At 35.5% G+C, this 23,019-nt stretch overlaps 5 protein-coding genes across 8 annotated transcripts; 3 read left to right on the top strand and 2 right to left on the bottom strand.

Moving 5' to 3' along the window:
• Window positions 1-223: 223 nt before the first annotated feature.
• Window positions 224-3,515, top strand: LOC108220412 (probable auxin efflux carrier component 1b). Its single transcript, XM_017394172.2, has 6 exons — window positions 224-1,802; window positions 2,211-2,487; window positions 2,577-2,662; window positions 2,763-2,920; window positions 3,016-3,092; window positions 3,183-3,515. The coding sequence occupies exons 1-6, from the start codon at window positions 686-688 to the stop codon at window positions 3,247-3,249; spliced, it is 1,782 nt and encodes a 593-aa protein (XP_017249661.1). The 5' UTR covers window positions 224-685; the 3' UTR covers window positions 3,250-3,515.
• A 686-nt stretch (window positions 3,516-4,201) lies between these two features.
• On the bottom strand, window positions 4,202-6,979 carry LOC108222217 (F-box protein At2g26850). The gene is made up of 5 exons (XM_017396133.2): window positions 5,782-6,979; window positions 5,488-5,567; window positions 5,158-5,330; window positions 4,983-5,057; window positions 4,202-4,796 (listed from the first exon to the last, which is right to left on the bottom strand). The coding sequence occupies exons 1-5, from the start codon at window positions 6,313-6,315 to the stop codon at window positions 4,612-4,614; spliced, it is 1,047 nt and encodes a 348-aa protein (XP_017251622.1). The 5' UTR covers window positions 6,316-6,979; the 3' UTR covers window positions 4,202-4,611.
• A 2,790-nt stretch (window positions 6,980-9,769) lies between these two features.
• On the top strand, window positions 9,770-14,585 carry LOC108220013 (probable sulfate transporter 3.5). 2 transcript variants are annotated; one of them, XM_064094603.1, is made up of 14 exons: window positions 9,777-9,881; window positions 9,957-10,023; window positions 11,045-11,365; window positions 11,434-11,641; window positions 11,719-11,890; window positions 12,186-12,251; window positions 12,389-12,502; window positions 12,680-12,796; window positions 12,904-13,030; window positions 13,118-13,404; window positions 13,505-13,695; window positions 13,837-13,919; window positions 14,013-14,089; window positions 14,256-14,585. In XM_064094603.1, exons 2-14 carry the CDS (start codon window positions 10,011-10,013, stop codon window positions 14,427-14,429), a joined length of 1,950 nt encoding a protein of 649 aa, XP_063950673.1. In that variant the 5' UTR covers window positions 9,777-9,881; window positions 9,957-10,010; the 3' UTR covers window positions 14,430-14,585. The 2 variants fall into 2 exon arrangements, with proteins under 2 accessions (XP_017249134.1, XP_063950673.1); XM_017393645.2 differs by having other exon boundaries at window positions 9,770-10,023.
• On the bottom strand, window positions 14,537-18,857 carry LOC108220014 (microtubule-associated protein 70-2). Of its 2 annotated transcripts, none has more exons than XM_017393646.2 (11): window positions 18,530-18,857; window positions 17,844-17,929; window positions 17,192-17,257; window positions 16,930-17,100; window positions 16,559-16,729; window positions 16,304-16,459; window positions 16,067-16,213; window positions 15,827-15,898; window positions 15,211-15,744; window positions 14,958-15,128; window positions 14,537-14,771 (listed from the first exon to the last, which is right to left on the bottom strand). In XM_017393646.2, exons 1-11 carry the CDS (start codon window positions 18,678-18,680, stop codon window positions 14,757-14,759), a joined length of 1,740 nt encoding a protein of 579 aa, XP_017249135.1. In that variant the 5' UTR covers window positions 18,681-18,857; the 3' UTR covers window positions 14,537-14,756. The 2 variants fall into 2 exon arrangements, with proteins under 2 accessions (XP_017249135.1, XP_017249136.1); XM_017393647.2 differs by having other exon boundaries at window positions 14,971-15,128; window positions 18,530-18,856.
• A 2,345-nt stretch (window positions 18,858-21,202) lies between these two features.
• On the top strand, window positions 21,203-22,603 carry LOC108220727 (uncharacterized). 2 transcript variants are annotated; one of them, XM_064092840.1, is made up of 4 exons: window positions 21,203-21,570; window positions 21,668-21,800; window positions 21,958-22,030; window positions 22,191-22,603. In XM_064092840.1, the coding sequence occupies exons 1-4, from the start codon at window positions 21,546-21,548 to the stop codon at window positions 22,521-22,523; spliced, it is 564 nt and encodes a 187-aa protein (XP_063948910.1). In that variant the 5' UTR covers window positions 21,203-21,545; the 3' UTR covers window positions 22,524-22,603. The 2 variants fall into 2 exon arrangements, with proteins under 2 accessions (XP_063948910.1, XP_017250066.1); XM_017394577.2 differs by having other exon boundaries at window positions 21,319-21,570; window positions 22,275-22,603.
• The last annotated feature ends 416 nt before the right edge of the window (window positions 22,604-23,019 follow it).

The raw sequence follows: 23,019 nt of genomic DNA, 5'->3' as shown, positions 1-23,019 counted from the left end.
CAAAAATGACTTGTATTAATGCAAGGAGGAAACAAGGAAATATATAACAATATACTTTCGAAATTCAAATTTAATTTAATATAATATATAAATAACACAAGTCACCAGCTCCATACCTATCGAACTGAATTTCAAGCTTTTATAAACCATTAATTATTTGACTCATTTAAAGCTTAACCCTCCTTGTCAGGCTAAAAAAACAAGAGATTACTGTACTTGGCATTATAATGATGTTTAAGAAGACTATTACTGCGACTAGTTCACGACTAGTAGAAAGCTTTCTCAAAAGACTCAGGCTTTTATTTTTCTTGTCTGCCATTGCTTCTTCTTAAATACCAACATCACTTTCTTTTGTTTCCCACTCCTCTCTATACTCTCTCTCTACCCACCGGCAAATCAGCTCCCAAGCTGTTCGGCGGCAGCGTGCTCTTACTGTCCCATATTCATTATTATCTCTCACATTGTTCTCTCTCTCTCTCTCTCTCTCTCTCTCTCTCTCTCTCTCTCTCTCTCTCTCTCTCTCCCTGTATCCTAGCATCTATTCTATATTGCGGGCTGGTTTTAATCTTCTCATATAGTTCCACTAGCACTTTGAAGTTGTTGGTGAAGTGTTTTCTTGATTTTCTCCGTTTCTCCATCTGGGCTTTTCTAAAAACCCAGAAAAACCCTGTCTTGAGCCAAGGAAATGATCACTCTCTCAGATTTTTACCATGTTTTAACTGCTGTTGTTCCACTATATGTTGCTATGATCTTAGCTTATGGCTCTGTGAAATGGTGGAAAATCTTTACCCCTGCTCAATGTTCAGGTATCAACAGATTTGTAGCTCTCTTTGCTGTGCCTTTACTCTCATTTCATTTTATATCTACCAACAATCCTTATACTATGAACTTTAGATTCATAGCAGCTGATACTCTGCAGAAGTTGATAGTTTTAGGTGTTTTAACTATTTGGTCAAGAGTGAGTGCTAGAGGGTGTCTTGAATGGTCTATTACTCTTTTTTCACTATCCACACTGCCTAATACTCTTGTTATGGGGATCCCTTTACTGAAAGGTATGTATGGTGAGGCCTCTGGGAGTCTTATGGTTCAGATTGTTGTGTTGCAGTGTATAATCTGGTATACATTGATGCTTTTTTTGTTTGAGTATAGAGGTGCTAGGCTTTTGATTGCTGAGCAGTTTCCAGATAATGCTGCTATGATTTCATCCTTTAGGGTGGACACTGATGTGCTCTCTTTAGATGGTAAGGAGCCTCTGGAAACCGAGGCTGAGGTCGGGGATGATGGCAAGATTCATGTCACTGTTAGGAAATCCACTAGTTCCAGGTCTGAAATTTTTTCCAGGATGTCACATGGGCCTCATTCGGGTGTTTCTTTGACACCTAGGCCTTCGAATTTGACTAATGCTGAGATTTATTCACTTCAGTCGTCGAGGAATCCTACACCTAGGGGTTCTAGTTTTAATCATAATGATATATATTCTGTGATTAATGTAAAGAATGCTAGTAATGTGAGTCCTAGGCAGTCAAATTATGGTAATGTGGGGTTAGATGAGGAGAGTGGAGCAGGGGGATATGGTAATCATACCAAGGGGAATGCTGGGTATCCTGCACCTCCTAGTGCTGGGATTTTTTCTCCTCTTGCCGGGCCTGGAGCAAAGAAGAAGGCCAATGGGGCTGATGGTGGTAAAGATCTTCATATGTTTGTCTGGAGCTCGAGTGCTTCACCGGTTTCTGAAGGAGGGATTCATGTTTTCAGAGGAGGAGAGTATGGTAATGGCCTTAATGGGATTCATAATGCTAAAGGTATTCACTGTGATACTCCTTAGGTTAATGTTTATTACTATTTAATGTTTCTCCGGAAATATTGTATATGTATGATTATGTTTCCTGAGGTTATAGATATTCTTGGGATTGTCTAACTGTTAAAACTATATTTGTTTGTTTGATCTTCTATATGACTTGTTTTGTTTTTTCAGAAACTAGGTAAAATCGTTTTCCTTATTATATTTGCAAGTTGTATGATTAGTCTATGTTGTTTCTTATGCTTGAAGCCCTGAATACCGGTGCCATTTGTCTTCTCTGATGACAAATTCCCACAAATGTTGGAGATTTGTTTATTTAGTTGATCCAATTAGTGCTGCATAGGTTGTTTACATGAATATTGTTCCTTAATGTCACATCTAATTTATTTAATAATATTGTGTTACTTAGATTATGATGAATATCGGCGAGACGAATTCAGCTTTGGAAACAAACAAGTTCAGAATGGAGTTGAACGGGAAGGGCCTATGCTGTCTAAGCTTGGTTCAAGCTCTACAACTGAGTTGCATCCCAAGTCCATGGCCAATATGGAAAACAAGCCCACTGCCATGCCGCCCGCTAGTGTCATCACTAGACTCATTCTAATTATGGTGTGGCGAAAACTAATTAGGAATCCCAACACATACTCTAGCCTCATTGGTCTTACCTGGTCTTTGGTATCGTACAAGTATGCAAATTCCAAATTTTAATTCTAACCATGAGACTTAACTCCAATTGTATTAGCTCATGGTTGTTTTAATTTCTTTTCCTGTTCAGATGGGATGTTGAAATGCCTGCCATAATTGCAAAATCAATTGCAATTCTATCTGATGCCGGCCTTGGAATGGCGATGTTTAGTCTTGGTATGTTCCAATTTATTATTACAGTGCAAATTTGATGCACCAAGTCGTAATCTAAACTACCTATATAACCCAAGTGATGGTAACGAGGAATCACTTGCAGGTCTATTTATGGCATTACAGCCAAAAATCATTGCATGTGGGAACTCGGTGGCTACCTTTGCTATGGCTGTTCGGTTCATCACAGGTCCTGCAGTTATGGCTGCTTCCTCCATTGCTGTTGGTTTGAGAGGAGTTCTGTTGCATATTGCCATTGTTCAGGTAAGTAATTTCTTCACATATAGTCTATATTGTATTACCTATGCAGGATCTTAGTTCCACATCTTTACATATGTTTCGTCTATCCATGTTATTAGGCAGCCCTGCCACAAGGAATTGTCCCTTTCGTCTTTGCCAAGGAGTATAATGTTCATCCTGACATACTTAGCACCGGGTAGGACCCCAAAACTCAATGAATTTTGTTCTTCAAAATTTGTGAATCCATTGTGTTGGATACTTAAAATCTGCATGTCATTTGTTACAGGGTTATATTTGGAATGCTGATAGCTCTTCCCATCACACTGGTTTACTACATCTTGCTAATGGTGTGAAACCGAACCTCGTAGTGCTGCTGCTGTCCAAACTAGGCCTAGTAAAAAAACTAACCACTTTTGAAATACCACGTTATATGCAATGTTTTCAATTTTGATGGCATCTGACTTGAGAAGAAGATAGATATATGTAGTGACTTGGTAGAGTGAAGAGGGTTGTTAGACGGAGAAGAACAGTTATATTAAAAAGATGATTAGTATCCGGTAGTAGGTTTTTGTTGTCTATTCTCCTCTATTATAAAAGAACTACAACTTGTTTTGGTTTGCTAGTGGGAATAATATCCCTTTGTTTATCGAGTAATTATTTATTATCTAACTTGTTTTATAAAATTAAGTAAATATATACTCCCTCCGTCCCCCTGAATTGTATACATTGGGGGACGGGGACGCGGCACGGACTTTAATGCTCCTGTAAAGTATAATTGTGTAATTTATTTTTAAAATTTTCTTTTTCTGAATTAAAGTTTGGATGTTCTATTTTTATTCAGAAAAAGATAAGTAATGGAACTATATTTTATAAGAGCATTGAAATGCGTGTCGAACAGTTAAAAAGAAACGTATACAATTAAATGAGACAGAGGGAGTAAATCATTAAAGATGATAAATTTAATTATTTAATTTAAATATAATTATAACTCTTGAGATACATGCCTTGTATGTATACTATATTTTTTTAACATTCTACTCCTTCCGTCCGTAATAAACATCGTGATCTTTTTAAAATTTTTTTCACGCATTTCCAAATTTACAAAAGTCATATATATAGATATTATTTTCTCGTATCTTTTATTTTGTATTAAAATTTGAATTTCTTATTTCTATAAAAAACAAAAAACACGAAAAAAATAATATTTACAAGTATGTTTCTTTATGAAAAAAATTTATAAAATATTAAAACATTTATTATGGGATGGAGAGAGAGTAATATTTATCAAATCTCTAGCTTCTCAATATTTTCCTGGGCGCCTCCCCACAAATACTAGGTTACTGGTACCATAATAGATGGATAACATTCTATTATTAGAGTACAAGTCATGACTCCATGAGGCTTCATATAACAGATCCTCAAAGGACAAGGTATCCATAGAAGTTGTCCATTCCAAAGGATCGCCTTTTCTTGGACCGGGACTGTTTGCATATATAACATATTTAAATGGACTTGACCAATATTGGTATCTGATTTGACTTGGTTGTTTTGCAATTACTACATTCACCAGGGGAGAAAACGAAGCTTACTCCACTATTTAACAAGCTGGTTGTTAACTTTATATAGAACTTATTGCACTACTTACAGAGAAAGAGGCTTTGGCTTTTTACAGAGGATTTAGGAACATTGATACTATCCGACTCAAGACTCTATAATTACACGGTTTCTGCTGGCCAGTGCTGCTGCCACCTTGATACCTCATATTTGTCGTAAATTTTACGGATTCCTCCATAATATCCATTTACTTCATCTCCTGTTTCATCATGATTTTTCCTCCATATGCTTGTTTCTCTCCATTGTGACCCGAGCTCGTATTGCTTGAACTCCAGCTTCACTCTGTCTGTCGTTGAAAAAGTTGTTGTCATACTAGAACTCAGTGGTAACAAAAAACACAAGTGTGTCTGTGTGAATTACATTAGAAAAAAGACGAGATTATTAGCTCATAAACATCATGATTAAAATTGATACAGCCATATCAATAGTCATCTTAAATTCAGCAAAAGAACAGAAGTGAAAATAATATTACCACTTCTAAGACACTGGCAATATATTTGGCACCTCTTGACTGGTTCTAGGTGGCCAACAACACCATACCACCAACCTTAAACACAATTAGACAATAATCAGCAAACAAAGTTGTTCTTCGAGCAAAGAGGATTTCTCAATTCTAAGAGAATGCATTTATTTGATTACGTAGTTACCATATGGATAACCTCTTTTTCTTTTCCACTGAATTTCAATGTGATCCCCAGGTTTCAAGTCATCTAAACAATCTGAGGGATAAAGAGTGTGCGGTCCGCATTCTACTGCTGGTGCTCTAATCCTATTCCAGTCTATTCCATGCTCCATAGTTGGTTTCCCATTGAATGAGAACCTGCAACAATTAGAATTTTGATTTTTAAATGCAGCCAATAAATTAGTTATAAATCATTCAAGTAGTTACTGGATTAATATTTGTTCAGTCATTTCACAAGGTTTGCATAATCGAATCTTGATAGTAAAGAACAGACAAAAACAGTATGTTTAATTACCTTGCTCTAAAATTGACCCAGTGACGATCATAACTGAGCTCAGCATCGTAACAAGACAGGACAAACCCAGCATGCCCATTCTGCAACACAGATTCACAAAATAATCACTTTCTACCATAAATATACGGGCTCTTGCTCTTTAAAACTTGACATCTAATATTCAGCAATCAGTACCATTGCTCTTTAAAACTTGACATCTAATATTCAGCAATCAGTACCAACTACCAAGTGTAAAACTAGTACTATTTAAGCCTTATTTTTGCAGAAATACATTGAGGCCTTTGTGATCATTACCTCGCGATTAAAGACTTGAGCTGGGAACCAGAACTTTCCGGTCTCAAGAGACAGATACAAACTCATGACTGAATCAACAGGTAAAGTGCTACTCATCTTAGCCCTTCTATCCAACTTACTACCCAAAAACAACGCAGCTAATCTGTTCTTCTTCGGAGCTTCAATGTGTAAGTGCTTTTTTCTTGAATCAATGTTCCATTGTAAATCTCTATAGGTAAAACTTCTAATAAGTCCACCCCATTTTTTTTGCATGTGTCTCTCCCATAAATGATCACTCGTACACATGTCCCTCAAAGTTGTACATACCCCTGACATTCTACTTAAATCGGCTGGTGAAAGCTTCTTAAGAATGGAGTCCAAGGCTAAATCAGGCAAATCCAGCAATGAATTCTTTTCTTCTAGCTCTTCAACATACATCATTGGAAACTTGAAAAAAGAAACATTACCCCTACTTCTTTTGAACCAGTAAATGAAAAACAGGGATAGTGCTTCAAGGAGCCAAGGCAACATATATGTCATCATCTCAGTATCCATAGATTATCCTGATCTCTAAAACGAAAAGTACGAAATTGCCAAGAAAAAACCAACTTCTGTATAAGAAAAACCTACTCCTATCTTTCTCCAGCACAACAAATCAAGACATAAACTTTATAGATTTATGCATAATTTTTCATAGAATCAGAGTGATGGGCATGGACAGTGTGTTGAAAGCACAACAAAAAAGATCATGATCACCCAAGTAAGTTTTTGTGTGTGAATTATTAATACTAAGTACACACACATTAAAGAAGAGGAGACAGAGGCCCATGTGATACTTCTTCAAATTCCAAACAAAACTGAGACAGACACTAGCCAAAGCAAGAAAGGAAAATGATCCTGATACCCATATGCAAAGAAGATAAATCTAATTGTTTATTTTAACTGGCATTGTATATTTGTATATAAAAGAAGTAAAGAATCAGAGGGTGGGCATCATATCTTAGAGAGTTCCACCATATTAGATTGTCTTAACTGAAGCTTCCAAGATTTCCACTTTGGGTTTCCCCCGAATGAATTGTGGCCTAGTTCCTGTGTTCCCAACAAAATTTTCTGTTTTTTTTCCTCTTTTCCCAAAGGTCACTTGGAGAAAATGGAATGTCCTCACACTTGTGGGGGGAGTCCATCATCTTGTTTCATTTTTTTGAATGTGGGTTGTTGATAGACGCAGGTATAGTTACCTATAAGTAAGTAAAATAAGCAAAATATAAAGTACACACAATGATAACTAAGGGCATCTCTGCCTTAAAAACAACTTTATCTTCAATTATAACGTCAAAACTCATAAAAATGTCTCCAACCATTACTAACTCTATCTTCATATACGAAGTACTCTATTGTTTAGCATCAAATTTGAAGTTACACTGTAGAGATGAAATAATAATAAAGAAAGCTCATGCAACTTGATTTGACACATGTTTCAAGATATGGAGTTTTTATGTATGTGTAATTGTATGTAGGTATATATAAAATATTTATATAATAGAGTTTGAAGTGATATTTAGAGTAATGGTAGGAGATGTAATAGTGATATAAAGTGAAAAAGATGAAAAGGTAAATATTTAGATACTGATGTATGTGAGGCTATCCTCAGTAATTTTAAAAGGTACTGACGCTATAAGTATATAGTAAGAGTTTTTAGAACTCTGAATGGGGTCAAGTCAATAGACTAGATGGTAGCAGTACATCTCTGGAGAGGCCCAGCTAAACAAATGTAAATGTGAGGTTGCAACTAGAGGAAATGGTTATTACTTGAAGCATTCGATGAACATGATCGAGATACGACCATCAATGTTTCAAAGTCGTAGATTGGAACCATAGTCTTTGACTTGTCGTCGTCCATGGAGAGTGGTTACTCCCAACGAATAGAGATTCAAGCTGAAATAATCCATCTATATCCAGTAGCCACTGAAATATGGGACTTACGAGGGTTCAAACCCAGAAGGATACCGACTCTGAAAAACCAGTCATGATGGTGACTGATATGCATTTCTGTATGGATTTGTGGGGGGTTATAAGAGTATGGAAAGTTTGAGACATATTATAAATAGGTTCTTGATGTAATTCCAGAAACCAATAAGTGGAAGTTGTTCCTTACTATGAGTACTTGAATTTTCATGTTTGGATATAAGACATATTTTTAGTGTAATCCATAAATAAATTGAGTTGAAATGGTTATTTGAAGTGGGTTGTGCGGTTGCTTGAATTGTAGCATATTGAATACCACATTGATTTGATGATAAAAAATTGATGGCTTTATAATATATCACATGCAAGTGTAGTGCACAACTACTAAGATGTGAGTGTGCATGATGTTAGTGTGTGTTCCATATGGGTGTGCTGATATTATCATGTGCCTTACACGCACGCATACACACGTGCACCGCCGTCGTCCGGCTTGCCTCGTCATACCATGTCATGACACTACTCGACTCGGGTAGGGTCGAAAGACGATTTGGGCGAAGTCTCGACATCTCGTGTACGCGAGATGACCTAGGCGAAGAATTTTATCATCTGATGGAATTGAAATAATTAAAAATTTAATATTATTATAATATGAATATTTTATCAGCATTTAATGTGTCCATTATTATAAATTGCAACTGATATATACATGTGGATATTTCGTATTAAAGTTAATAAATCAGAATAATTGCATATATTTTTCAGCTACGTTTTTTGTAAGATATATACAAAGAAAAATGTTTGTAAGAGATATATGTGAAAAGCCTAGCAGCCTTTTCTTCTCACTCTCAGCTTTCATACATAAAAATATTATATACAACTGTTCCAGCGACCTGAGGGTCGATAGTTTTTAGAATTTTACCATGATTGTGAGCAGATTACTCTGTTTTGTTTTATCCTAAAAATGATATTGCGACTACCCATCACAGTGTAATTGGAGCCATGGTCACTTCAAGAAACGGTTAAGTCTTGTAGAAGGCTTGTGATATCTTCATTCGTTCTACATTGTTATAAAACGATTGTGATGGGTGCGCTTGATTGTTGTAAAACAATAGTGATATGTGCGCTCGTCTTTGCCATCTTTTTTATCACGGTCTCTGATTATTGCTTATATTGGTTTTTTATTTTTAAAATTGGTTTTGTGGGCTTGTTCTTTTTAGTACTCCCCCGTCCCACAATATAAGTCTCTTTTGAAAAAATTATGTATATCAAGGAAACATTAATTAGATATATTTTCTCACTTGTACCTCTAATAAATGCATGAATGTAGACTCTTATTCAACCCTCTTTAATTATTATACAACTTTCAAGAAGGGTAATTTTGGAATAATGTCAATATATTTGTATTGGAAACTAAAAGTGGACAAGTATTATGGGAAAATTTTTTCTACAAAAGAGACTTGTATTGTGGGACGGAGGGAGTATACTATAAGAGTATCTCCAACCATAAAGAACCCTTATCTAAAAATTGAGCTTGCATACAAAAAAAAGAAGCCAATCTCTTCAAAAAATCTTACTCCAACCACACCGAGCCTTGTCTGTAATTTAGCTAATTTCCTATGGATGATTATATTTGTCGAACCTTTACAGACCTCTAAGAAATCTGTAGGATTATCACACATCATCTATTATCATATTAAACTGATATATTTTATTTATAACAATCTAAATATTAATAACATACTATTTTCAAATTATACCCAACCATTATAGCCAATATGATCGAAGGCACAATGTCTTACAGGTTCAACAAATTTTACATAATACTCAACTGGTCCAATTTAGCCAACGATTATACTTACCCATTAAAAAGGGTCTAACCGCTTTTATATTATTTTATTGTGTGATATTCTGTTTATCCAAATAACACTTCTGTCCGTTTCATAAAGCAAAATATGTATAAAAATTTCGAAACGTGAGGATAATTGGCTTGTAATTTGCGAGGAAAGAATAAAAGATTTGATTCCTAGATTCATGCACAATTACCCCCATCTTATCCAGATTAGATTACTGATTACCTCTATTTAACACGTTTGTTAATCAACTTATCCTTTATCTGACTACACGCCCTGTCGAATTCCATTATCCGAATAAATCTGGTATTTTTCCTCACCGTTGTCTTCTACAGTTATAAATTTACACAGCGCGAAAAAGTCCATCACTTCTCACTGCAGTTCTCAGGTCAATTGGCGACAAATCATCTGTGAGGGCGTTGAGTCAGTTGACACATGGAAAAATTCGGTAAAACATTTCGTACAATCTCTCAATTCTTTCTTCAATTAATCTTCTCTGCGCTCTTATTGTTATTTACGTTAGAATTGCTTGCAATTTTATATATTATGTGCGAGTACGATTCGATAGCCCAGGTGCGTTTATCCTCTGTTGTTCCGAGAGATCAGGGTTCGACTCTGTCTCGTCCAAAAAGTATTTGAACAGATACTAACATAAGTCAGCATTGTCCAAAAGAAATATATTATGTGCTTTGAATACAACCATAAAAGCAGATACCATCATGATGTTTTAGCCAACAACATTTTGCAATATCTGAGTAATGTCTTCTCTTTACAATCCCGTCTAGATGTTTGTTTACTCAGTTGCACTTTCACCAGGAAAGGCCTGTTTTAAGGCTTACGTAAATGTCTTCTGCTATACCACTCAGGAAAATGGATAAATATGTTTTTGTTTTTAACTCTCCACGGTTCACAAAATGGATTTTTCTTCCATTAGTTACAAGTTGCCTTTTTAGAATTTGTAATATTGAATTGATTTTTTTTAGTTGTATAAATTTAGGACGTAGAATTTGATACGTATTTTAAACTTTTTGTGCATCGATGCACTGCCTTGGTACGTGGCCTCAACATGTATATTAATACTTTTTTAAATTATTTATATTTTTTTGAGTAAAAATTTAAAATATTTAATTATTATTTTTCTGAGATGAAATTTTTTAAAAACAAGTTAAGAACTATATCATATAAAATAAAAATTAAAAAATTAAAAAATAAATTTATTGAGTTAGTATTCCGTTTCGAGAATGGATATTACAGTATACCCGATCCCAAAGTATGTTTACGGACGGTATCTTTGATACTACTATTTTTCAATAAAAATGGTATTTACGGTAAAATATGGTATTTTTGGCGTGTACCCATTCTTATCCAATCTTTGTCTTACTTGCATCACTCTTTCCATTATAAACCTTGCACCACCCCTAAACTTATAAACCCGCCTTAAATCTTGGATTATTTCTTATCTGTGACAGGGGAGAAGATGACAGGGTTGAACGAAGATCACAAGGTGAGCTTTAAGCCTCAGAGAAGCTTTGCCACCATCTTCAAATCCGGAATCAAGGAGGCTTTATTTCCTGATGATCCATTCTCTTTCCTAAAGAAAGAGCCTAGTTCTTTACGTCGTGCCAAACTGGCCATGAATTATTTTGTACCAGCCTCTGAATGGCTCCCGAAATACAATCTACAATTGTTCAAATACGACGTTCTTGCTGGAATTACTATTGCTAGCCTCGCCATTCCACAAGGCATTAGCTATGCCAAGCTTGCTAATATTCCCCCCATCATTGGCCTTTGTAAGTTGTTGCACTTGTCATTAGTGTTGCACTACAAGATATATGATAACAGGGTGTTTTTGTTGCAGATTCCAGCTTTGTCCCGCCCTTAATTTACGCGGTATTTGGTAGTTCAAAGTATGTGGCAATAGGTACCCTTGCCGCTTCATCCTTGCTCATATCTTCCACACTGGAAGAGAAAGTTTCACCGACAGAAAATCCTGATTTGTATCTTGGTTTAGTATTTACTGCTACACTCATATCTGGCTTGCTTCAGTTAGCTTTGGGATTGCTGAGGTGGAGATATTAATTGCTCAACTTTCAACTTCTTTCGTATTTATCTTCATCTTTTTTACTTATTGTTATGTATACAGGTTAGGGATTCTAGTGGATTTCCTATCTCATGCTACTATCACTGGTTTTATGGGAGGGACTGCGACATTAATCTGCCTACAACAATTGAAGGGCATTTTTGGATTGAAGCACTTCACAACCCATACCAGTATAGTTGATGTTCTGCAAGCAATTTTTAGCCATACTAATGAGGTGTGTGCACATAAAATATCTATACAATCAAGCACTATAAGTACAATTTGGTCATCAAGTTCATGCATTATTAATTCGTCACTAAGGCTAAAAGAAATAGCCCTTTTATGGGATAATTCAATGAATCAAATTATACATCAATGTTCATAGTCAATACAGTAAAAGACATGTGAAGAAAGACAATATAGGCATTGTACTAGTCATTACCCTTTAAATGAGTCTACAGTTGGCTAATTAATTCGCCGTGTTTTATAATTTTTTCTTTAAACTAATGACTACTTTTTTTAATGTTCAGTGGAGATGGCAGAGTGCAGTTGTGGGAGTAATCTTCCTTGTCTTTCTACTGTTCACTAGATATGTTGTAAGTTCTCTCTTAACTTTCTGGAATCCAAACATGCACCAAAACAAATAATGTACTACGCAGCGCATCCATTCTTTACACCAAGTTAGATACAGTTTCATCAACTATTTATTCCGGGAAAAATAATGAACTTGCAGAAAGAGAAAAGGCCAAATTTGTTTTGGGTATCAGCAATTGCTCCAATGCTGTGTGTTATTATCGGCTGCATTTTTGCTTATTTTGCACATGCTGAGAAACATGGCATCGAAATTGTAAGCCTCTTTTTCCCGCTTCATTCACTTTAGGCTCGTTCATGAATTCAGATGAGATGATACATAATATATAGTGACACCTTTGTGTCCTGTACCTGGTTCATTTACTATTTTCAATGCATACTACAAGATTACTGTAACTTTGATACTCCTTATTTAACTCTGATGAAATGGCAGGTTGGTGAGTTAAAAAGAGGACTCAATCCTCTATCCTTCAAAGATATAAATTTCGATCCAAAATACATTTCTGCACCTATAAGAGCTGGGATTATCACAGCTTTTATTGCTTTAGCAGTAAGAAACCTTCTTAATTTTGATGATAAAAGCTTATTTTTTCCTCTATTTCAGTTAGTCCATTAGAAATATGTAGTTTATGCTTTATCAAATGTACATTCATTTAGGAAGGAATAGCAATTGGACGGAGTTTTGCTATAATGAATAATGAACAAACTGATGGCAACAAAGAGATGGTTGCTTTTGGTCTCATGAACATAGTTGGATCTTTCACTTCTTGCTACTTGACAAGTGGTATGTATAAGTAGCTAATTGATTATAGTTGTACACTATATATTAACAAGTGTTACAACTTTTAAAGTTTTATACTTTCTTATGCAGGGCCATTTTCAAAATCAGCAGTGAACTACAATGCTGGTGCTAAAACTGCAATGACAAATGTTGTGATGGCATTTTGCATGTTGTTGGTTCTTCTCTTCTTGGCTCCTCTCTTCAAATACACTCCACTTGTTACTCTTTCTGCTATCATAATATCAGCGGTTGTTGGACTCATCGACTATCAAAAAGCTTACCACCTATTTAAGATAGACAAGTTTGATTTTCTTATCTGTATGGCTGCATTTCTTGGAGTTATCTTTATTAGCATGGAGATGGGAATAATGATATCGGTAGAGTAACATTTTTTTTTTTTTTGGAGTATTTTTTAATCTACACATGCTTTGAGTGAGATAGTTTATATAATGTAAATATACTACTACTTGTTTGTAGGTCGGAATTTCACTAATGAGAGCACTTCTGTATATAGCAAGACCTGCTAGTTGCAAGCTGGGATATATACCAGACTCAATGTTGTATCGTGACGTCGAGCAATATCCTGGTGCAACTGGGATTCCTGGAATGCTGCTCTTACAACTAGGATCTCCTATATATTTTGCTAACTGCAGTTATCTAAGGGACAGGTGTTATATCATACTTCTCTATTTCTACACTGTTCATGTTACAATACAGAAGAGCTAATGTCAACTACTTCTATGTTTATCAATCTATATCCACATATAAATGCTGGTTATTCATTATTTTCCCTGTCTTTATTCTGGTAGAATTTTAAGGTATATTAGAGATGAGCAAGACATCTCAAACCCCCAAGCGAATGATATTGTATACGTTTTGTTAGATCTTGGAGGTAAGAACAATACTACATAATCTAGCGTAATGTATTTATATTTGTTATTTTTGCTTCCTATAGTATTACTAAGATATTCATTATGACCTGTAGGAGTTACATCTATAGACACAACAGGCGTGGAAGTTCTGTTTGAAATTCAAAAGAACATGGATGCGAAAAAGATGAAGGTGAAGCACTATACTAAATGATGAACCACAATTGCATAAATTTATCTTCATGCAAACTTATGGCTTCACTCTCTTAGTATCAAATCCTATAATAAAAACAAAAATTTTCATCCAAGTAAATTTTACAGGTTTTTGTTTTTCTTTTGTTTTGTGTTTCTGTTGGTAGATGATTTTGATAAACCCTAGACTGGCGGTCATGGAAAAATTAATTACTGGAAGATTCATAGACAAGATTGGGAAGAAGTCAGTTTTCCTATCAGTTGAAGATGCAATTGAAGCATGCAAATTTTCGCTTGAAACTCTGAAGGTAACAAATGGAGAAAATGTTGTTAATACATAGAAAGTGTATACAACCCTTGAGTGTATACTGTTGTTCTGTTATTTCAATTCATCAAGTGTTGTTTTGTTCTTTCTAAGTTACTCAAGGCCAACTTGCAAAGAAGTAGGCATTAAAAGAATTTGAATGAATATTACAATAGATGAATTCTTAACCAGACTGAATACAGACCAGTTCTTTACAGATAGTATGTTGGTATAAACAGTTTTTAAAATTGACAAGGGATGATTATAAGAAAGCTAAATTGGTGCTATGAATTGTCCTCTCTACTGCCAGGATTATACAGATATGCCCAGCGTTGTACGAGCTCCCATTGCATTCTTTTAGTTTCTATGAGTTCCGCTCCTGAAATTTATGAATTTATGTTAATGTCCATAGTTCTGATCTAATATATACCTCTTCATTTTGTATAGAGTGAAACAACCAACAGCTCTTATAATTAAGTGTACTTCGAAATTTGTTTCTGGAGATCAGCATGAAATCCATAAATAGGAAGCAATGAAACATGTTTATACGTAAAAGTAAAATTACCAGATGAACTGACCTAGAGCCGTTAACAGATCTTCTGGGAGCTCTATGATCTTGTCCATTCACACCACTTATTTCAGTAAATTCTTTTTCCATTGCACGCATATCTCTACGCATCTTTTTTGACTCTGTTTCTATAGCTTTGTTCAATGTTTCAACCTTTTTCGCCAGCATCTGAAATGTTGCATGAGAAACAACGAATTTGAGAGGGAAGCAGAGTATAAGAAGGGAGTAATTTGATTACAAATATTTCTACCTCGATTGTGTTGTCCTTCTCCTTAAGGCCTTGATCTTTTTTAAGACAAGCTTTCCGCATAGTTATGACTTCTTTTTGTAACATATCGTACAACACTCCAGAAACGCAATCTTCATTTTTCTGCAATTTTCCGCTTTCTGTTCTCCAATTTTCATTCTCCTCAAATATGCAACTAAGTATACCATTTTGAATACACTCGTCATCCGTGATACGTCCATTGTCTGGATCATTTGCATCTTGAACAAGTTTCTTCTGCTCCACAGATCTGCTACCATCTTCAAATACAGGGGAAACCTTTGATTGCCTTAACAGAGCAGTTGCAGCATTCACCTGCACTGATCCAGTTTGACAATTGGTTCTCCTTAATGAAAATCCATTTGATGGTGATCGGGACAGATTTTCAGCCCCACCCATAGATTGGCGCCGTGAAGGACCATTGGTCATCCTCTTCGCTGCTGAGGTTGTGTGGGTAAAACCAACCAAATCCGCTTTAAGCGTTCCTTCCAACACTTTAAAACGTAACTGGTACTTTTCCTATGCAATCCAGAAATTTCAGTTAAGTTTCAAATTGAAAAGTTGGAAATGCAGCAAGTGTCTAAGTCAACAATTTCCTCACTTTCAGAGCTGCTTCTGCTTTGGCAGTACGCTCTGCTATCGCCAATTTGTCTTTAAGCTGCTGCATCTCTCCCTGCAGAATCAAAAAATCAAATAAATTCAAATTTGCCACTGTTTTTAAAAACGCTGCTCTGTATGCATTACATAACAATTACATAACAACTAGATATTACTCATGGTTTGCTGCATGAATACTAGTCATCAAGAAACAATTCAGAGTATTTTAAAGAGAACTATATACCTGTAAAAATCTTCTTTCCTCGAGCCATTGCTTTACAGGCATAACTTTGTCATTGGCATCTTTCCAGTCATTTGCAACGACGACAGCAACCCTGTTTGCACTCACCCTGGCACGAGCCAGTTCTCGGTCCAAAGTTTTCTTCTCCTCCTGTTAATCCCATTTCACTTAGTCTCTCTCCAAAAAACATTCATGTAAAAAATAGTTAAAGGTTACGAAGGATAGTAGAGAGCTGCATACAATCATCTCTTGAACTTTTCGTTGGTAATCACGCACAGCATTTGCAGCAGCCCCTCCAGCCAAAACATCCTCCTCAAGCTCATGAACTGTGTGGGTGAGCTTTTCGACCTCAATAACCTTTTGTTGATGCATTTTATCCAAGATCTTATTCTCTTCCTAAGGTTGATTGTGAAAATATTTTAGACCACATAATGGGCTACCAAACAATAGCATACATTCATAAGTTGCCACAATGTAAATTCAAACTATTAAAACCTGGCATATTTCAATTTGCTTCAATAATTCCTGATTTTTGTTTTGCAAATCATCAACAAACGATGCTTTTGTCAGAGCCACCTGCACAGATTTCTCAGCCTCCAGCAAAGCAGCTTCTTTAGATTTTGTAAGCCGATCCAGAGCTCTATTGTCATCCATCAAGTTGGCTATCTAATCAATACAGACACATTTTAAATATTTAGAAAATATTAATTTCTCTTACTGTAATAACATCAAAATTTAAGTTCTAGTCTGTACTCTTTGCAGTCTTCATGTGTCTACATCTACGAGGTTCGACACATGTTCCTGTAAACTATTACCAGAATCAACTAAATTGAAGTGTTTTGCTTTTGAATGAATAGAGGTATTACCTCCTGCCTAGCTAACTTTAGCTCTGCCTCCAGCGGAGCTATGATAGCCTCTATAGGTGGCATTTGATCATCTTTCTGTGCAGCATGAACCCTTCGTAGAGTAGCTTCAGCCGCAAATTGTGCAGCCAAAGCTGATTTTTTCTCTTCAGTTATCTTCTTAATCTCTAAGTGCTATAACGTAATAACTAGTCATTGGATCATGCAAAATATTTCCAGATATCATACGCAACAAAAAAAAAAACTGTTCAAAGATAGTCTGTACCTTGCTTTCCAGAAGAGCTTCGGCCAGTTTAAGTTTTTCATCAGCCTTATGCAGCTCATCAGTAACCTAAAGTAGAAAAATCAGTGCAATTATAGGAACAGAAGTACAAATATATCTAACAGTTAAAACCGCAAGGTTGAAGGTTTGTGTAGTCATGTAACCTCAATTTAAATTTAGTTATTTGCGCTAATGTTATTTCCTAGGTCTGAAGTTTAATCCACCAGTTACAGCCTCTTTACGACAATATGGCAAGGCTGTTTACATCTGCAACAATTATTTGTCTGCATTATTGTTGAAAGTACCTGGCGCAGTAAGATGCTAGAAGATCAACAAATACTTATAAGAGCACAGCAGCTGCAACCTTTTTTAGTGATACGTTTTTCAATTTTTGCACCTTATACTTGGGTAAATCATCTCCCCACGATGCCTCCCACAGACAGGCATAAAGAAAACCGCAGTATAAAATTAAAAATGGAGCCTAACCTAGTGAAGGTTATGGACATTAGCGTAATAAGTTTATTGAGTAGACGTTCTATCTTGGTGCACACACTTATAGCAGCACACATTAAAATGCAGCTACTCACGCAGGAACAATTTTGAAGATGAAAATGATGAAATTAAGTTTATGGGTCAGAAAAGGATTGAGGCACACCTCTTCAACAGCCTTCCCTTTAAGGCGGTCAGAATACTTGAGCGCCTTGATTTCTGAACGTTGATCGCCTAGTTCCCTGTCTTTATCTGCAAAAAGAATCCCAATCATTCTCAATTAAAAGCTGGCCGGGAACTCAACTGAAATCCCCAATCATACAAAGGAGCATGTACATGGTTATGCAAGATAGAGGAGACTAAGCCAATAATGAACAGAACATAATCAAAATGCTAACGGTCTGAATCTACAAAAGTTAATGAGACAACAGACAATAGCTGGATGCATATACTGTAACAAGCAGTCCAGACAGTTGAAATCATCGTTAGTGATCGAATAGAAAGTATCTCCCTCTATCTCATAATAGGTGTCGTTTTGACTATTAAATAGTCAAATTGATTAGATTTTAACCGTAAATTACACATATTATCCGACTTAAAAAGATTAAAATACTTATTTTATTAAAAAATATATCTAATCCCCTTCAAAATCTATTTTTCAGATTTTTAAACTAATTAATAAATATTTTTTAATTAATGATCAAAATTTTGTCAAATTGATCATCTAATAATCAAAATAGAACACATAATACGAGATGGAATGAGTAACTGTACTTGCATGTAAAACATTGTGAGGAAGTGTTTTTCTGTCTTGCAATAAAAGCCATATGTGAGTCGGGAGAAAAAACTAACCTCGAACTTGATTTTCGAGCCGAGCGAGCTCGAGGCTGAGAGGATGCGAGGCATGGAAGAGGGTGACATCTTGTGCGGCAGGTTTAGTAGGTTTAGTGGGTGGTGGTACATATGACTCAAGCAAGCTGTTGTTACGATCATCGCCGGCCATTAAAGATGTGATATTTCTTTACTCTAGAAGGAGTATATGTATATTGATAGAATGTGGATTTTTGTCAGGGAGAAAGCTGGTGTTTACTCATACTTATATGCTGCATTGACACTGATGTGGGATTAGGACGAGGTTTAGTAGGGTTTACATGAAGCTACTCATCAACTTCCACAAAAGCAATCGTTAGTGTTGTCTTTTTACAATAAAGTTGTTTGGTAATCGCAATTATCTTATTTTTCAGAATTATGTTATTTTTTCTGAAAAAAAATAATTTAAAATCCAATAAAATGTAACTTTTCCAAAGGGGTGTAAAAACGTTACAAAGTGACATGGAAGAAAAGAATATGGGTGGCCAACTATTTTGAACAGCGAATTATAGGTTATCCAACGGCTACATACATACATAATGTAGTGGTTGCAACAAATGTAAAAAGTGAACTTGTAAGTTTACCGTTACAGCCAAGTATCCGTTTCGTATCTAGGACTGTAAATAAGTTGAGACGCTCGGTGTTCGATTCAGAAAAAGCTTGGTTCAAGTTCGGTTCGATTCATAAACAAGTTGATCTTGAGCACAATTTTAAGGTTCGTTTAATAAACGAGCTGAACTTGAACATAGTAAAGCTCGGCTCGATAGTTCGCGAACAAGTTCGAATTATGAGTTCGTGAACATGATTCGTGAACTCAGTTCGTGAACCAGCTCGTGAACATGCATGATTCGTGAACTCGGCCTGTAAACATGGTTCGTGAATCTGGCTCGCGGATGTGGGAGTTTTATTAATGGATGATTTATTATGAATTTATGATTCCTTACAGCATAAATTAAAATATTGTTAGAATTTTAATTTTTTTAATAAATTAATAACAAACAAGCTTGTAAATAAATTTATGAGCATAAGCTAGCTCGTTAACAAAATTTATTAAACAAGCTCGTGAACAAAATTAATGAGTTGTTGGTGAGCAAATATTCATGAGATATGTTCGTGAGCGTAAGTTAATGAGCAGTTCGTGAGCAAAAGGTCGTGAGACATTCGTGAACAGTTCGCAAGCCGTTCATGAACAGAGTTATTCCTTAATGAGTCGATCTTCAAACAATATTTTTGGCTCGATTCAAGCTCGAGTTCGTTAAAATACACGAGCACTCTAGAGTTCGCTCAGCTCGGCTCATTTACACCCCTACTTGTATCCCTACTTGTATCATTACTCTTAAGTCTTATCTCTTCATATGAACGGATTTTTTAGTTGGATGATTGATTTCTTTTCACTTCCGTAATATTATTGGTATCCTTATACATACAAAAAATTTGACCAATAAAAATCATCCATCTAAATAAAAAATACTCATCTGTTTTTTAATATCTGCCTTTTGACTTTTTAGCACACATTTAAAGGTGCTTTGACCACATATTTAGAAATGTTATTTTCAAGTATTTCTTTTCCTGAATAAAAGTATTGATATAAAGTAATATTTTTATTCAGGAAAAAAATTAGAAAAATAATATTTTTAGTTATACAGTCAAAACATTTTAACATACGAAAAGTCAAAAAACAAATATTTAAAAATAAAAAGAGCAGTGGTTAGTGGACGCGTGTACGCACACCACAAAGACCCTTGTATTAATACGTGATTACTATAACACACCACAACCATTTCTTTAAATATTAATATTTAATATTAATTTAATCAGGGACACAACACAAGACATGGTCATTCCAAGTAAAATTAATATCAAAGGAACGTTTTGTTTATAACATATGTAAAGAAGAAGGAGAGATGGGAGGGTGAATTGAAAAGCAAGGATGGACAGAAGCACATGGAATGGTGGGGAGTGATATGAATCATCTTGATAATTAGGGATAGAAAGCGTAAAAGCGAATGAATCAAGTGCTGATGCTTCCCATTCACAGACCACTACTGCTTATCTAACTCCATTCTTCCCCCATTTGCTGCTGTTTCATTTTCTGTTCTTGCCTCACCTTCTCATTCTACACTACTAACACCTTTTCAGGCATCCACTATTTTTTCCTTTGATAAAGGGCCAGGCTTCATCTGTTTCATGCAGCAATCTATAGACATTATAGTGGATAGAGATTATCCGCTCTTTATATAACATAAAGATCAGTATTAGGTAGGTGAAGCCCCGCTTCTGGAGTTATAAGTTAGAAGTACTTATTGTACCGTTTGTGTAAAAAGTCGAAAATTACATATAAAAAGCTAAAAATCCTAATTTTTGTTTCATGACTTCTACTTTTTGCCCAAACACTTTAATCACTTATAAGTCTTAACTAACTTTTAACTTCTACTTCACTTTTCCAATCATTAAGACATGATTGTGTCAAAAATCAGTTGTTGATACTAAATTTGAGTAATAGCTCCCAGTGTTTTAGCAAAATCATTTGACATCTGTAAGAGTCATGCTACACTCTCCTCGTACACCATTTGGAAAACCAATAGCCTAAAATTCCAGACTTGCATTCTGATTTATTAAATTGAAGTATCGTCATCAAGCAAACATAAGTTATTGTAATAATCGGTCTGCAATTTGCAATGGAATCTGGAGATGCATGATACCTACAGATTCATAGTTTTGTATATGTTTCAATAGAGTTCATTTATAGCAAAAGTGAGCAAGTGAGTTTGCATATATGTGATTCCTTGCTTGAGAGTTGGATTAGTAGAAGGCCTCCCATGCATCATGCAAATTCCCTGTAGTGCCTTCATTCAGATACAAGTTTCTCATCAGACACATGCTAGTTTTGCCTATTGCTCAAGATACTAATATGCCTTCTCTTGCTTTAAGCCCAAAATAACCGCAATACAGAGTTTCAAAATATCAATATTTGTAGCAACCCTTTCAACAATTCACCATGGGTCAATCTCTGAAGAAACAAGGTTTGTGCCATTTCTCTAGTCTTGATGCTTGAGTTATTATTATGAATGCTTGAATAAGGATTTGATTAATCACTGATCGATGAATACGTTTCTGCAGGAAATGGTGAAGAAACACTGAAGGAGAAAGAAATCAGAGCAATCACTGAAAAATGTTATGATGCATATTTTGCTGACCCTGACAAAGATTACAGCTCGGCTGAATTCTTCTTTGCAGTCTCCCGAACTGTGGAGTACGTAGTTTTCTTGATTACTAAATGTATCTGTTTCAGGTTAATTAGTTAAAAAAATTTGTTCTATGCTGCTATGCATCTAAGATTCTCCGTGTCAGACTGTCAGTGTGAGTGAAGATATTATGTTGATTATTATGTTTTCATCTGTCATGTACAGAGAGATCAACAAAATGATCGGTAGCACACAGATACGTGTACCCAGTGCTGCAACACTTGAAGATGCGTTCAATGTAAGCAATGATATAAAGTACATTTTCACATTGATATGTTATTTAGATGTTTTACTAAACAGTTTGAAGTATACAGAATGCAATTAGCTATTAGTTGGCCATGGAAACTATTTCTAGTTTTAAAAGTTAAAACTCCAAATAAGGCACTTGGTTCATATAGATTTGCATGAAGGAGAGAATATTGTGTAGCTCCGTAAAGATGTTGAAAAGACTGATGGAGGGAGAGGATTTATTTGATTTGCAGAAGTACCACCAAGACAAAGGAAAGGCTTTAACAAAGGAAGAGTTTCAGAAGATTCTTCAGGCTGTTATTCTAGATACGGGAGTGTCGGGCATGGGAGCTAAAGACATGCTCCTCTACATCTTTGGTGTTCCATTAACTGCTGTGTTTCTGAAGCAACAAATCATTCCTGGAGCTATTCGAAATGATGTTTTCATTCCTGCTGTTACTTCAGCAACTGTTTTTCTGCTTGCTAAACTTAACAAAATTTGATTCATATCTTTGCCTGTATATTATTAATTATGTATTGATTGATGATCTTAATTGAGTGAACTTCCAAATATTGTACCCTAGTAGACACCCCTCCCTCCTCTTCTCCCTCGCTATTTAAATTTATGCCATTAACTATTTCAGAAAGTAGCTAACTATCTCCCAAGGATGAGGAAGAACGCGAAGAATCCAGGAACAAGAATAGCTTTTAATTGCAAAGAGAATCAATTAACACCGCTGCAAAGATCTTACAAAAATGAAAAAATTGCACACTAAATTCCTTTTAGTTCTTTTGTGCTCCACTTCGGCATCAAATTACAAAGACAGCTGACATGTGTCAAAGAGACTAAAACCATATCTTCACCAGGTTTTGGAGAATTTGCATGATCTTCTGCTAGCAGCTAGCATCTAACCAAATGTATTGCCCTCACAAGTCGCCATTTTATTTCTGATGGCATCAAGCTTACCACCAGGGCTCCAGGAAGGTTAACTTGTGGAG

Source organism: Daucus carota, chromosome 5, assembly GCF_001625215.2.
Source record: "Daucus carota subsp. sativus chromosome 5, DH1 v3.0, whole genome shotgun sequence".
NCBI classification, from domain to species: Eukaryota; Viridiplantae; Streptophyta; class Magnoliopsida; order Apiales; family Apiaceae; genus Daucus; species Daucus carota.
Note: the sequence above shows the minus strand (reverse complement) of the source record. Positions and strands in the feature narration are given on the sequence as shown.

Bases quoted from the DNA above. Each gene is read 5' to 3' on its own strand.
- LOC108220412 (XM_017394172.2), top strand. From the start codon at position 686: ATGATCACTCTCTCAGATTTTTACCATGTTTTAACTGCTGTTGTTCCA. The intron at 2,488-2,576 runs GTATGCAAATTC...TTTCCTGTTCAG, and splicing joins TGGTCTTTGGTATCGTACAA to ATGGGATGTTGAAATGCCTG. The intron at 3,093-3,182 runs GTAGGACCCCAA...CATTTGTTACAG, and splicing joins CCTGACATACTTAGCACCGG to GGTTATATTTGGAATGCTGA.
- LOC108222217 (XM_017396133.2), bottom strand. From the start codon at position 6,315: ATGGATACTGAGATGATGACATATATGTTGCCTTGGCTCCTTGAAGCA. The intron at 5,568-5,781 runs GTAATGATCACA...TCTGTGTTGCAG, and splicing joins CTCAAGTCTTTAATCGCGAG to AATGGGCATGCTGGGTTTGT. The intron at 5,331-5,487 runs GTAATTAAACAT...TAATTGTTGCAG, and splicing joins TGGGTCAATTTTAGAGCAAG to GTTCTCATTCAATGGGAAAC.
- LOC108220013 (XM_017393645.2), top strand. The intron at 11,642-11,718 runs GTGGAGATATTA...TTATGTATACAG, and splicing joins TTAGCTTTGGGATTGCTGAG to GTTAGGGATTCTAGTGGATT. The intron at 13,920-14,012 runs GTAAGAACAATA...TATGACCTGTAG, and splicing joins CGTTTTGTTAGATCTTGGAG to GAGTTACATCTATAGACACA.
- LOC108220014 (XM_017393646.2), bottom strand. From the start codon at position 18,680: ATGGCCGGCGATGATCGTAACAACAGCTTGCTTGAGTCATATGTACCA. The intron at 15,745-15,826 runs GTGAGGAAATTG...TGGATTGCATAG, and splicing joins AAGCAGAAGCAGCTCTGAAA to GAAAAGTACCAGTTACGTTT. The intron at 15,129-15,210 runs GTAGAAATATTT...GCAACATTTCAG, and splicing joins AGAAGGACAACACAATCGAG to ATGCTGGCGAAAAAGGTTGA.
- LOC108220727 (XM_064092840.1), top strand. From the start codon at position 21,546: ATGGGTCAATCTCTGAAGAAACAAG. The intron at 21,801-21,957 runs GTACGTAGTTTT...TGTCATGTACAG, and splicing joins GCAGTCTCCCGAACTGTGGA to AGAGATCAACAAAATGATCG. The intron at 22,031-22,190 runs GTAAGCAATGAT...TGGTTCATATAG, and splicing joins CACTTGAAGATGCGTTCAAT to ATTTGCATGAAGGAGAGAAT.